This window comes from Oenanthe melanoleuca, chromosome 3 (assembly GCF_029582105.1).
Source record: "Oenanthe melanoleuca isolate GR-GAL-2019-014 chromosome 3, OMel1.0, whole genome shotgun sequence".
Lineage (NCBI taxonomy): Eukaryota > Metazoa > Chordata > Aves > Passeriformes > Muscicapidae > Oenanthe > Oenanthe melanoleuca.
The window spans coordinates 74517235-74533228 of NC_079336.1; the positions used below are offsets into that span (position 1 = coordinate 74517235).

At 35.4% G+C, this 15994-nt stretch overlaps 1 protein-coding gene across 1 annotated transcript in view; it reads right to left on the reverse strand.

The window, feature by feature from the left end:
• The window catches only part of TTC27 (tetratricopeptide repeat domain 27), a 112279-nt gene that overhangs the window by 64534 nt on the left and 31751 nt on the right, over nt 1–15994 (reverse strand). The window contains exon 9 of the mRNA XM_056488111.1: nt 15213–15279. Coding sequence (XP_056344086.1) covers nt 15213–15279 — 67 coding nt within the window. The remainder of the gene's footprint in view (nt 1–15212; nt 15280–15994) is intronic.

Here is a 15994-nt window from a genome sequence, read left to right on the forward strand (position 1 = left end):
CTTTCCATTCTCCATCACTACGTCATTTGAAACCTGAATAATCTTGAGTCCATTTTGCCTCTCCAGTGAATTTTATTTTTGAAGAGCAAAACACAGAGCAAAATGAAGCATACAAAAGGTCTAGATGGGCTGCTTTCACTAACAGATCTAAATATGCAGTTCTGTTATTTTTCCTTCCTTCTGCTTCCATGTATACTTCCTCACATGCAGAATAGCAGCCAAAACAACTTGCTCTCCTTCTCCAAAACCACACTTTTCAGAAGTGTAAAGGGAAATGGTTAAGCGCTGCTAAACAAGGTTCATAACCAAACACATAAAATGCCATAGCTGTTCCTTCCTCCTGTCATAGTCTTTACATGTTCTGAATACACATCAACAATTTCCTTAGCTTGTAAGTTGGATGTTCCATGTTTTCTCTTGGAAAATCTGTCTCATGCCATAACCCTGCAACTCAGAAACACCCAAATATTGTGTGTATTAAAAAAAATAAAATAAAAGAGGTCCTTTGACATGAACATGGGGGCACTGGAAACAGATCTCTAGTTAGAAATAGAAGAAACACAAGCATATGGTGATTGTCTTTCCAGCTAGCTCTGAATGTAGCTCTGCAGATAAAACTAAAATGACAGCCCAGTGTCCCCTACATGATAGAATTCACAGGGAAAAAGGTCAGAGAAAATGAGAGAAATCTTCCCTTTCAGAGGAAGTGTCATATATTCCACAAAAAGAGCTGTATGAAAGGAGTACGAAGATCTACGTTTACTAGAGAATTTTCAGTGGAAACAAAAGACTCAAAGAAAGCTTTGTATGGATTCAAATGTAAAAGAAACACAAAAAAGCAAGCTCATGCTAGCCTGCATGGAACAAAAATATAATAAAAAGTATGGAGATTTATAGCGAGCTAGAAACATGATTCCTTGCTTCTGTCTAACACCGTGTGTGACTTAACTTGCATACATGTAGGTATGTAACTTGCAGAGAAAGCTATGGAAGAAACAAATACCACAATTCAAAGTAATTTTAGACACAGTGAAATAATCAACTCAGATCAGGTTTGGCAAGGAGAAAATGTCAATGCTTTTCCCCCATTAGTATTTTCTACTTTCTAATAACAGTACAAAGACATTATCAACCAAATTAGTTGTTCAGTTCTACTTATACAACAAAACTGCAGATTTATCCTGCATGTCCAGAATTACATGTTTTCTTCCACATTAACAGGCATTGGTGGACTGATATTTAGCAGGTTTTTAAGAGCTTGACACCCTCTTAGGATACTCAGTGGTATACATATTGTGTCATCATGTAAGACATAAAAGAATATTTTTTATGCTGTTGCCTAATCTCTTTTTTGCACTGTATTTTGGTTTTCTTTTTTCTTTTCACTTCAAGAGACTATTTAAATTCAGAAGGAAGCTTTCCTCAGAGGTTCTCAATTTTTTAGAAGAAAGAAACTAGAGAAGAAAAGGAAATGTCATGAGGAAAAAGAAGATACTGTTTTATTTAAAGGAATCAGCTTTCAATGACTAGTGAAGGGTAAACCACATAAGATATGGCTCTTATTTTCACTTAGAATGGAGTCCAGCCATATGACTGACACTTGTTCTGTGCTGCCAAACACATCACTTATTTTGTGTTGTGCTGCAAACAACTTCAGCCAGATTTGACTGTAGTAGCATTGTTTTTTTCAGGTCTGTGGTTTGGACTTACTCCTGAAACAGCATAAGTACAGACTTCTACACCACATCACAGTACTGCATTTATTTCCCAAGGCCAAATCTCAACAGTAATAAATCACGATTCTGGATACAAAAGACTAGACTTTAACTCTTTGGTACCAATGATAATGATTTCCCTAGTTATTAAACAACAGCAAATTTCTCATCTTAACTGCTCAGCCTCTGGAATTTCACCATCTGTGCCAAGATTCTCAACGCATCATGTGATCTTGAGGTTATATTCTGAAAACCAGAACTGCACTGTTTGTTTTGTTTTGTTTTGTTTTTTTGTTCATGTTGGTTATTTTTTTTTTCTCTTTCTCTCTGCACAGTTAGTAAAATACTGAATCTGGTTTGACAATTGCTAGATATCATACTTTAAAAACATAATTTCAGGACCGTGTGCAATCGTACACACTATCTGCAGACTTGTAGTATCAAGACAAACGAAGCAAATGACTGAAAAAAAGGCTGAAAGTTAGAAAAACTGTGTTAATGAAGGATATTTGCTGATTTGTTAGAACTGGCCATGTGGGAGAAGAAGTATATCCTACTCCCCTTGCAAACTACCACAGTAGGCCTTAAATGCTTCTGCCCTTCATGCTCTACCCCCTTTGCCTCTCCTCTGAAAAGAGCATTCTTGGAACAGACAGTGCTACAGGTTAACTCATCCTCTGCAGACAGAAATTTATACTTCAGGGAGACAGTTATAAACATTAATATTTCCATTTGTTACTGCTCCTTTGGCTACAGACAAAACCCATAATTTTTCAATACTATCTTTGGGTTGGTAATTTATTGTTTTTTTTAAAGTAGTACTTCTTACTCAGCAAAATACAGGTAGAACTACACATTAAGGTTCCCATTCCCTTTTTTCTGCTTTACTTGCTTGAACTTTTCAGGGCAAATTCACTGCTTTCAAAACTGTGGATCACTGGAAAAATTCTTTAGGCCTGACAGATCCTTATGCAACTGACCTAGGGTAGTGGGATTAGTCTGTTCTGCCTGCCTACTCACATTTATGAACTCACCACTATGTTTTTTCCATAGACTGCCAGTGATACTTCCTGTTTATTTGGCCTATCAACAGCCTCTGGAAGAATGCTGCTTTATATACTGTTGTTATCTGATGCTGCATAGATCTGTATTCCAACAACAACTTTTATCTTGAATTCTACAATGATAACTTCAGTACAAATATGCATTTAGAATAATAATCCTTAAAATACCTTAACTGAGAACCTTTTGCAGGAAGAGAACATAGGGTAGCAAAAATACTTGTTCTCACTCAGATTTGGAGCACAACCATAAAAATTACACAAAACAATGAAGCATTAAAAGTTCTCTTCACAGGCTCACTAGAAGGCATTAAATTATCTTCTTGAAAAGAACTAATTTAAATGTTTTCACAATTGCATAAGTTTAACATTAGTCAAGGCAGAAGAATAGCAGTTGCATACAACTTTTACATTGTAAAATGCACATCCCATTTGTGAGCCCATCCTATAATGATGTTAACTAGTAAAAATCACATTTTTTTCTTTAACAGGCACAGTCAAAAAAACTCAGGAATAATTACATGCCTAGACCAGTGATTTACAGCAAGGCTGCCACTGACTTTATTATTCATCTATGTCAGAACAAATTACAGAAGTTCTATAAAACCCTCCCAACCTTCAGTCTGTAAGAACAGCTGTCTGTAGAACAGTGAGACACAGCAAAAGAAAAACCACACAATGCCAGACAGAGCTCTACAGGGAATGTGTCTACCTGGCTTTTCCCCGTTTTTGAATGCCAGCATCCACCACAGGAATTCTGCCTATGATAGCCTCTATGGTTCAGCAGTCTACATACTGCAATACTTGGTGCTCACAAGTGATGTAATGTTAATACAAAAGGCATGCCTCATTGCCTGGTGGGCTAAGGGACTAGGGTCTGGCTGGAAATAACTTCAGTGAGACTTCTAGAATGGCCTCAACAGTTTCCCAGGAAGAGCGTAATAGTAAGTCTCAATGTCCACTAAAAGATACTTGATTTCTGATTTAATTCAGTTTCCTCCTGACTTCACCAGCAGAAATATTTTATCTCTTTAAAGAGTATTGCTCTTACAAACAGGAGCATCAAGCTGCTGGAGGCCACCAGCACCCTGGCTTTAAACCTTATGTGCAAAAGTTTAATTTCCAGGAGAAAAACAAAACTGCCACCTTCCTTTCAGAGCCTGAAGACACAATAGTCCTGAAAGAAGACTAACTCCTTAAGCAGCAACCAAAAGTGAGGAAGGAATGAAAATAGTCAGCAATACATCAACAAGAAAGGAATTAGGGAAGATGAGAGCAAGAATGAAAGATATACAAGAGGCACACACTGCCCAGGAAGGGCTGAGAGGAATACGGCATGGATGAGTAAACAAAAATGGAAGCTGACACAAGCACAAATGACTAATACTTAGTGGGGTGGGAAGGAAAAGCATGAAAGAAAATCCTCTCTTAGTGAGTAAAAGTGAATCACATTTCTAAATCTGACAGTATTGTGTAGAGAGAAGCTATAATCTGAATATATTTATTAGAGACAAAGGGCAGTGTCTGGGTTGTGCTTTGACTTAAAAGAAGCTACAAGCATGAGCTTGTAATGGATTAAGATTCAAACACAACAGTCTAGTGTGTGACCAGCTGTATTATGCACAGAAACCACAGCAGTTACCAAAATCACTGTGAAAACTGGATGAAGAGTCATCCAGTTGGGTTGGGTTGGCAGTGGCCCTTAAAAGGCCATCTAGTCCAATGTCCCTGCAAGATCAGGTTGCAAGATCCAACCCAACTAGATCAGGTTGGCCAGAGCCTCATGCAATTCGACCTTGAATGTTTCCAGGGATGAGGCATCTACCACATCTCTGGGCAACTTGTTCCAGTGCTTCACCACCATCTTCATAAAAAATCTCCACCTTATGTCTAGTCTGAAGAAGCTACAAAGACATTTTATTTTGAGAAATGAAAAAAGGCACTTTTTTTAGTTATGTACCCCTACGGTTTGCAGCTTTCCAGCTTTGTTACAGCTACAACACAGAAATAAACACTTGCCTCTATAGATAAGGAAAAGATAGAATATACAGTCACAAAAAGGCACACACTGTAGTTTTTGCATAATAAGCTGTAAGATGAGAACTGTGTCCTTACCCCAGCCACTAAATGTCCTGCTTGCTTTTTGACTCTTACTACTGAGCTACCAAGAGCTTCAGACCATGCAAGCTGTTCAAAATAAAAACAATTTTCTAAACATATTTAATTCCTTTATTCCAAAACTGTAAGGCTTTGGCAGATACGTATTAAACTAAAAAGTGAAGAAAACAACATTTCTAGCAAACAATAAAAAACAAATTTGGTACAATACCCAAGGCATATGCTTTCCCTCCCCTGGTGTTGCAATTATGAAATCAAACATTTAATCTTACAAACACAGAAAAATCTTTCACAGTCTATTTATAGAAATCAGTAAAAAATATTTTCTCTCTCATCTTTTGTCTAGACTAGACAGAATTCATTGGAGAATGTGTTGGCCAATGTATTCTGACAAATGTACTTTAAAAAAATCTAGCTGACACAAGACATGAAGCCTTTCAAGAAGGAAAAAAAAAGCCCAAGCTCCAATATAATTAATGCAAGACAGGCTTAAGGATAACATAGACAAGACAGCAAAATCTCAAATATGTCAAAATACATCAACTAATACCTAGTGTCATGATTTTTATTTCAGTTCAGAAAAGGTCCCAAATCTCAGCATCCCAGAGAGAAAAATATTAAACAGTGTAAATATTTTAAAACATTTCTGCAAATTGAAACATGCAGAACATGATGCTTTTAAACATTTTATTGGCCTTTATTTGAATAGTCTTCATAACTATCAGCTCTACTTGCTATGATTAATCCAGCCAATCCAAATATGTCAAAAGTATTAATGTTATACCATATCATCATACATACTATATTCTAGGCCAATAAATTATACCAGAAAAAAGTCTGAAATTTCTCACAGTAATCATGAGACTCATTGATGATACACATTGCTTGAATAGTCCACTAAATGAACTGGCATTGGTTCTGTTTCCTAATGCAATGGGCTAACCTTCATGAACAGAAATCGAACCTTTCTTATTCATGTATTTGCCTAACTGGAAATTACTTTTCATAAGGGTCACAAATACTTCACATGAATTACCTTATGAAGTTTTCCTGCGTATATGATGTTACAAATAAGTATTAAAAATAACGCTTTGTTTTATTGGCCTGTAAATTACACCAGTAGCAATCTATTTCTGGTGTACTCCAGCTGAGCAATGGGGTCCTGCTGGCAAGAATAAAAGCTTCCCCGCTTTAGTCATATAATATATGATCAGTACTTGAATTCCAGCATTCTATAAATAAATGTGCATACACTCTCCATACAGATGTATTAAATGTTTTGCAAATTAATTTAACCTTAACATCTTACTTTCTGGCCAACAGCACTTAAAATTCCATTTTTTTACTTAAACGTGCTGCTTCTTATAAAAAGAAGGAATCATTGTGAAAATACCAAAATCAGAGCTGTTTAATCTTTGTCCTTCTGTAACCTAGAGGGCATCATGATTTTACACAACATGCCAAAGACAACAAACTCCTCATACAAGGGTAGGACAATGCAAAAACCAGAAACAAGATCACTGCTGAACAGAACTTCGTGTAATCAAATGAGGACAGCTAAGCAAGTAAGGCAGTATTTCCATTAATATAAGCTGTGATTCTTTGGCATTTTTTTCAAAAACAGTTACTCCAAATCTTTCTCTATTCCATCTCCTTTCAAAAGCCCTAAGTTTATAGACTTAGAGCTTGATTAAACATTTTTTTCCCTCAAAAATCTTGAGGAAATCTTGAGTTGTCTGTCAATAAATGTACAAAAGAAAACCAATTAGAAATCCTTTCCAGTAGTTTGGCTACCTAAACTTCAAAAGGAAAAAAGGTCAAAGGGAAAAAAATATAAAGAAATGTAGAATTATTGGAGCCATTCCAGTTTTTCCCTAATTTTGCAGGAACAGAGAAAAAAAGTCATGCAGAAATGGGGTAAGAGATTCATTGTTTATCAAGTTCATATTATATTTTCCCAAAGCAGCTAGAATAGAAGCTATAACTGACTTCACCCAAAAGAATCAAGAACAACAGGACAGTGACATTTTACTGATGATAAATGAATCAACGAATACCAGATTTGCATACTTCAGACACCTTGGAAGAAAAAACACATTTCATGACTGCAATCAAAGACTATGGCATTGTAATCAAGCCTATCTTAAAGGGTATTAAGGCACAAATATCTGCCACTTGCTCTATATTTTATCTTTAACATAGACCACTAAAACTGGTCAACAGATATGAAAAATGCCCTACTTACAGTTGAAACACAGACATTATATCATCAGAGAATATTAAACTCTAGTTGTTTAGACATCAGCAAACGAGAATTCCACCACCTTTACTTTTTCAGATGCCACATAACAAGCAAGATTAGAGTAATATTTGAAGTATTGGGTTAGGAAGAAAAACAAGTGAAGGGATGGTATTTAGGCAGTTAGAGAAGATTAGGGCAACACATTACAACAGCCATACAAATTTTAAGAATAATTCTTCTTCATATATAGTAAAACAACAAAAAATTTACTTCGAAAAAAGGGAGGATTAGATTTACACCTTGTTTAGTTCATCTGTGCTCTCTCCAGCCAGTCACTAAATATAATGAGTTATACACAAAATAGAAGTCATTAAAGAAAGTAACTGCTAGTACTGATAACACATGAATTAATCATCATATCACCAAAAAGGGGTTACTAAGCATCAGACAGAATAGTGAGAATGTCTTATTTCCTTCAGGTGATACCTCAGCCAGCATTTTGTTGAATAGGAGGTTTAATTTCACCTTCTCCTAGCAATGAAAACTGTCTTGCTGAAGTAAATCGTAACAGTTATAATTGGTGAAGGACATGAGAGGGGGAAGGGAAGCCTGGGATATGTCAACTGGCTGTCAGAGAGACTGCTAGAAAAAATAAGTGAGCTGCCGATAGATAAAGGAGGAGGGGGAGAAGAAAGGCTGCTGTGGGAAAAAATGTTATTAATTGTCATCAAATTTGCCTGCTTAACTTCTCAAACCCTTAAGCAAAAAAATCTATCAATATTTAAACATGATTTTTATGTTCTTTTACCAGTGCAGTTTCAGTGAGCCCACTAAAATCTACTGCTTGAGTAATTCTGTATGGATTATACAAAAGAGCACACCATGCTAGAAAGGAAAAGCTATCCCAAATTTCTTGCTCAGAAAGGCACACAATAAATCAGGAATCATCTCTTGCAAGATATAATTCAAGCAGAGCTGTGGATCCCATGGACTGAGGGAAGAATGCAGACCACAGAGGAGAACAAAGTTGAAAGGGATAAAAGTGTCAATTATGCTGAAATCTGATACTTTGTAAAATAAACCAACTTCAGACAGACTGTTACTTAATCCCAGTTTTGGAATGGAATGCAAGCTTCACCCCTGCCCTGCAACATATGTACTACAGCCCCAAGTTACTTCACCCTAAAACATCTTAACGCAGCAAACACAAGTGACAAGAGCAGGGCAGTCTCCTACCCACAAAACACTGCAAATCCAAGTACCAGACATTTTGTGAAGAAGCTTCCAAGAGATCCAGTCGAGTTTTTGCACATGCAGCAGAAAGAGGCAGCTTCTCTTTTGCTGCACTCAATCGAATTTCACAGTACTGTGTGATGGGCCAGAAGGCATACATGCACTAAATTAGCAAGTGTTTAGATCCTGACATTCCTGCAAAATAATTCAGACTTTTGAATAAAGCCTTTAGAAGAAAAAAAATAAATGAAAGGAAAAAAAAATTATAATAGCCTTGAATTCATTTACTTTAAAAAAAGTCTCACTAGAAACCAGCAGGGCTTTGCAGAGAGAAAGCCTTTGCAGTGTTATAATCTTGTAACCAATAGAGGCTATTCAAAATGGGCAACACAGCTTAGAAAAGAAGTGAAAGAAACTTTTTATAAAGCCACAAAAGTTACAGCAGTAGAGACACATGGCACTCTTAATGAGCCTTTCAATACTCTTGCTGCTTATAAAACATAAAAAAAACTGCAGCCATTTTCTCAGCAGAGAAAAATGCACTGCTTTTATTTAGGCTATATAAACAACTTCTCTTTAGAAACCAAATTGGCATGTTAGTTTTATAGAGTTTAGATAGGAAGGCTTAACATTAAAAATATCGTATGCCATGATTTGATTGCTCTCTCGTTCCACATTAATATTGCAAATGCCATAGAAAAGATGAGAAAAACAAAGCATTTCCATTTCCACCTTCCACTCCCTCCTCCCAAAGCTCCCTTCTACAGTGAAAAGCAGAAAGACCATTCATATATGCATATTCATACACACACACCCTCAACAAAATGTGCACTGTAATTCTTCACTGTGATTTTCAAAGGTACCACACAACATCAGCTTCTATTACACTCAATAAATGCCCACCTCTGGAAAAAAAAAATCCAACCATTCTAAAATTCCTTAGTAGAAACAGTCTCTTATGGAGCCAGTAGTTCAACATGGGAAAAACATGCCAATCTGGTCTATCTTTGGAATACATAGTATTCCTTGGATTTTGCAGACTCCTTCCACATTCTCCAAGTCCTCCATCAGACCCTGGTATCCCTCTAAGCATTATTGGAACAATTTCAGCATGATACATTTTGTTAGAAGGTAGTAAATTATTTCAGTTCTGTAGTCCAACCAAAATACAAGTTATTACCCTGGAATTTTTCCCTCTTTAGAAAGAGATCCTCACCTGTTCAAAATGTCCACAGAGAGAACAATTGCCAGAGCTTCCTTTTCCCTCTTTTATCACTCAATAAAACAAAACAACTGTTCAACTCTCCATAAATCCTGAGAAGCCTCAGAATTTTAAGAAACTAAAGCAACTAAATTTTCATGGTCCGTTTTGTCTTCTATCTCATCTTCCATGGACTCCAAAGGATGCAAATACGTGGCTAAGATGTTTGATGCACAAAGCAAGGCTTCCCCTTCACAGTTTCTGGTAACTTTCTCTTCTCAGTCCCCTACAGGTTAATACTGTCGCTGCCACTCAATGTCCCTTGTTCATAACACAGTAATAAGGGAAAAAAGTAATATTCCCCCACACTGGGCTAAGTGCTCATCAGATTTACCACAAAAACCATTTCTCCTGGACTGTTCCAGGGCTTGGACAGATGGAATGGGTAATTTTAAGGACCAGCTGCAGCTCCTTAATCCTGGATATTTGTTGGAGGGTCACATTAGATTATGAAACATTGAACTGTTTCCCCAATATGTAAACTATAAGCTATAGTATAAGCTTTCTATGAAGCTCCAAGAGTCTGCATTGCAGAGTCTAATCTTACTAGTCTTGTTTTTAAAAAGAAAACACTGTTCTCTTTTGCAAGAGAAAAATGCAACACCATCCAGTATTTAATATTTTACCTATTTCTCTGCAAGAACTGCATAATATTAGAATTATAACAAAGGAATACTTATCAGTTTTTAAAAAGATGTTTCAAGTGCTTCCTGAAGCCTTTTTGTATTTCAGAAATAGTCTGCAGTCCCTTGTTCTAAAACTTACATTCACATCACAGACATCTTTATAAAGCTTTAAATGTAATTTTGAATTTTTTTTAAATATCATGTACACTTACATAGCACTGTTGTTCATTTAATCTCCTCTATGGTATACTGTCTGACCTGCATTACCTATTAAAAATAATGCAAACAACAAATATTTAATGGAAATTATTTTAAAGCTTACTTTTGCTCATTTCCTAAAAGGAATTTTTCTAAAAAAAATTATTTTGGCCACTGATTTATAGCCCAGTTATGTACTTGTGTAATTCTAGGGGAAAACTCCTGACCAATACAAAATACAGCAGAACTTTGCAATCGTATTTTTACATTAAAAATAATCCACTGAAATTAAAGAAGGTAAGGAAGCACATTTGGGCATTGGAAAAATAATTTAGGGACCTGGGAGTAAATTAATCTACAAAATCTCTATGCAAAAGCAGCACTGATTTAGCTCTTTGGTTTATTGCATCCTCTGCTTCCTACACCCTCCACAGAAAGCTCTGGCAAAAAATTTTATTAGAAGGAAGAAATCAGTAATTCTAGCAGAGAAGCACTGAGTCTCACTAGTGCTTTACTGTCCCACCATCCCTCTTTAAAAACGGCTTTTGAACACAATATTCAGTTAGGTAATCAGAAATTTCACTAAATACCAGCTGTGTAACTGTGTCTCCAAAGTGGTTTGCGTGATATTTGATTTCTAAAAAATATCTTAGCTTTCTTAGGAGACCAAATGCATACCATAATAGAATTAATTTTAAAAATTTGTAATTGTTTCTCTAAACTATTAAGTGCGGAAAAAAATATTTAATCCCCCCAAAAATATTTTATTTTGTGTTTAGTCTTATGCTAAAATGTAGAATGCAAGCTGCATTACTTCTCATGTAAAGATATTGTATCAACAATTGAACTAGAAGGAGAAAAAAAAATCCAGTGCATCTAATTTCACTTCTGGATTAATATCTTACAAGTTGAAATATTATACTGATGGGTTAAGAGATTTGACTAGAACATCTCAAAATTTAAGTACGAATTCTTGTTACAACTGCTATCCCAATCAATGAGACTACATACGCCCTCACAAGTTGTTTCAAAAATGAGTAACACTGAAAGCAATTCTGAGTTACAAAAACTAGTGCTTTTAGGACAATAAAAACTACTTCCAAGTGACATCAGTAAATTAAAAGCAGAAATCCTTTTGTAGTTGACTGCAGTTGCCAAGCAGTAAATTAATAGTGTTGCTTTAAGTATGATAAGTAATGTTGTTTAATAGATATAGTTATATCTGTATAGAACTATCTGTAGATATGTACGTATATCTGTATAGATACAGATATAGTTATTGATATATAGATACCTCTTACAGATCCAGGAATTTTCAACTTTTACAGATATGAAAGGGAGTTTAGAACGCCAGTTTTCCAAACAGCAACTAGTACAAGGCAGGATGACATCATCCACTTGAGATCAATTTGATCATCCTTTCCCTCTCATACTACCTAGATGTTAATTCTCTCTGCTCAAGAGAAATTGCATGTTGCACACACTTATTTTGAAGTGTCCAAAGCAAGAGGATCTCTTGATGATACACTGATCAATTAAAAATGCCTTGTAATTTTTCAAGTTTCCTAAGGTAACTTGAAATGCCTTGCTTTTTTGAGGAAACATGAATTTCAGTAGATATCAGATGAATGCATGACAACCATCTAACCAGCCTGCAGATTTAGGAATCCACATGTAGGCTGAGAAGATGCCTGCTCACACACACACACACACAGAGCAGTTTGATGCTAAAGAAATTACTAGAGCAGCATTGATATAGTGCTCATTTGCCTGTTTTGGCAGTACCAAAGCTTGGTAAATACCTTAAATACAAGTGATAACAGCTATGGTGCCATTGAATTTACTCAGCTAGCAGACAACACAGGAACCAAGGCTGTGTTAACACTCACACCAAGGCCATACTAACATGGGCACAGAACACCCCTACTGCTAAGGAACACAGCGATGGATTTGCCTCAGTGAATCAGATCTGAGACACAGAAGAGCTCAGAGATTTCATCATGAAATTCTGCAGTGACTGTTCACAATTTTAGGCTCAGATGCAAGCGGCACAAAAGGTACATTTACTGAAAAGAACTCATATAAGGCAATATCTGATTCCTGCTTTTGGCTTTCAGGAAAGATCTGGGAAGGTGTTACTACAATTCATACTTGCTCTTGTTTGTGTCTTGGGACCACAGGTCAAGATCAAAAGAGAAAATAATTCTAAGATTCAACTGTGCCCCTATATAAAATTAATGGAAGTATTAGGCAAAAGTTTAAAAGAACACTATTCACTATATACAGCGAACTATACTACTCTTCAGTAAATTATTATTTACTCTAATATTTAGACTACCAGCTACTTCTTTATGTCACTGATGTTCACTGAAATTTGCATTACTAGTGAGATCTACATTCCTATGCATCTACTGCCATAGATCTTTCTTTTTTGCTACTGTGAGCACCAAGTGACAAGGAAGCCTACAGAGATCTCTCAGCTGTTTCCCTGAAGACCTAACCTGATAGTGGCTGCTGATCTTACAGGTGTGAAGCAAGCCATAGCTGACTTAGCAGCCCTATAAAATATAAGTAAATAAATGAAGTTCCCCACAGTCATTGTAATAAAAGAATTAAAGACCAAGTTAATCAGCTGTCCTGATTTTTGAGTGATCAGCCACTAGATGGCAGAAAAATGCAGTTTAATTTTCCCACGATGATGAAGAATTCACCCAACAGATCTTTTTCACCTGATCTAAAAGGTTACCTGTAATGCAATGTCAGATAAAGGATGACAGGCTGATTATCTTTCTTCCCTAGTGCCCTACCTTGACTTTCACTACTCTGCTGTAAAACTTTTAAAATACTTAAATGTTCGAAAACTCAAGTGTTAAAACAGTTAAACCCCACACCTCCTTCCATTATTCTGAAAGCAGACCACTACAGGAGTAGGGTCAATTTTACTAAAGATATTCTATTATCACAAAATCATTTCATTTAATATAAAAATGACAGAATAAATAAAGAAGTTATCTCAAGATTCAGGTATGTAATGGCTGCTTTTCCACTCAACAATGATGTGAGCAACAGTAGTGAGGAGACTGAAGCAAGGGGTATACAAAAATAGTTCATGGAGTTTGGAAATAAAATATGAGAAGCGAGATTCTGAGTTTTCACAGAAAACCCTACTTCTATTATATACTGTTTTAACATTATTTTAACAACAAAAATGGCAGGGTTTGTCTTAATGAAACTACATGCATGTCTTGAAACCTCATATATTTGCATTAACATTACTTTTGTAGGAAAATTTGTATATTGTCACCATTTTTGAAAAAAGCTTACAGTACTTAGTACATCAGTTTGGTGTCACTCCTACATGCTTCTTTTATGTGTACATTTCTTTACTCTGATTGTGTTTATTATTTCTGTAATCTCTTGTTTCCCTTTAATTGTCACAATTCTTTAATATTCTTATTGGATGCTTCAATTACTACAACAGGGGAGTGGACAGTCTCATTTTTTTTCTACATCTGAACTTTTTCCTGCTCTCTATTCCTACCTTTAAAAAAAAAACCAAAACACCAAACTCAGAACAAAACTGTAGTTCAAAACAAAATAAATCAGAAATTATATAGTATGGAATTATATCACTAAAATCATTGTAGAAACAAAGAGAAAACCTACAAAAGCCAAACTGTTTTACAGCAATTCATTCAGTTACCTCATACATCCCCTCTCACATGAACTGTATTAGCAGAGGGACCTAAAAACAAACACTGCTTTTAAACTAACCTATTTTACATTTATCTAGTAAGATCAGGAATATCCCTTCTACAGATAGAACCTCCTCTTACCAAAAACCCTCTGCCAAAGATTACCACAGCTAACCTTAGATTAATGTCCTTGGTCCTTTCACATAACTACAACTGCCAGGGGTAAGATGCACTCTCAAGTGAAATCCAAGAGGTTTTTGCTGAGATATAGTAATTTACTTTTTCACATTACACTTTTACAGGAATATAGTCTCTTACTACAAGGCTTAGGTAGGACAGCAAATCCTCTTTCCTGCACCCAAACTTATGTCTAATATTGTGGAAAATAAGCAAAAAAGGCAACACAATGACAAATCTTTCTTCCTACATCCTCCCATCTAAACTAATGTTGAAAACCCCATAAAAGCAGAAAAGATCAGGGAAGAGGCAAATTGTGTTTTTTCTTAAGTTCAAAAAAAATTTTAAAATACATTAAAAATGTTGAGAATTTTCAAAGTTTCATTGGAAGTTACAAATTCATTCTGCAGCAAATCAGCCACTGAATTGGGAAGAAACATGTCTAAGCAGAACATCTGATACAGACTGAATAAATCTGACAGAATAAAGCTGAAATTTCTTTAGAACTCTTCTTGAACACTGTTTAAAGAAAAGCATCTTCAACACTAATGTCACTTCAAGACGAGTTTGCTGTAAAATTATTTAGTTGCATATTACGCTATAATTCATATAGTGAATAAAACTTAAACACATAAAAATGTTTTGTATGTGTTTTGAGGTGAAATTAAAGTTTTAGATGTGAAATTTTTCCTGCATGATGATGGCTAAAAATAAGGTTAAACTTCAGCTTACTTTAACTTATTGAAATAAGAAAAAATGAATAAAACATTTGACTACTAACACATATTTGGTTTACAGTTTCCTGATTAGTGTGCCTGATATATTATTGCTAGGTACTTAAATATTAAGTGAAAACATGTTTATTAAGGGCCAGGAAGCTACTTACTGAAGTAAAAGCCAGAAGCTCCTCTTCAGTTAATTTGTGTATTGGATTGTTCTTTTGGAAGTCTATACTGTAAAGAGAAAAAAATAAAGCAATGCTGTTTCACCTTTAGAATAACATTATTCAGAACACATTTTTCAAACTTGCAGAAATCTAAAGGACATTCTGGAAATGACAAATGGGAGTATGGTATGTGCAGAAAATGACCTAGACCTAGAAAACAGTCACAGAAATAAAGAACCATTTAGGGGACCAAGATATTTTATAAGTACCTTTCCAACACCACCCTCAAGTGAAATGTCTTACTTGGATTAAGCTTATGAGAATAACAATTTTACCAGTCCTAAAAAAATTTAAAATGTATTGTTTATTTTTACAGAGATTTGTTTTGAGTTAAAACTCTATAATTAATTGAATGCAGCTTCTGCAAAGCAGAAAACTACTAATGCCCACGAAGTGCTGAAGGGTAATCTCAGACAAACAACCTCCTCCTAGCCACTCAAAAAACATGACCACAGGAGCCTCTCACTAACCAGCATTACCATTACCTGGAAGTATTCACAAAGGAAAAACCAGAAGAAAACACAGAGATGAGAATTAAAATTATTTTATTCAGAGTTGGATATGCTTACTCAGACAACAGTAATTAAGTAAGTAAGTCTTGAAAGACAGGAGAACAACTAAATTGTTTTAATTGTTTTCCATACCAAACTAAATCAAAGGTAAAGCTATAATCTGAATCTAGAGTAGAATTGTATCTTAGTTTTAAGCACTTCTAATGACTT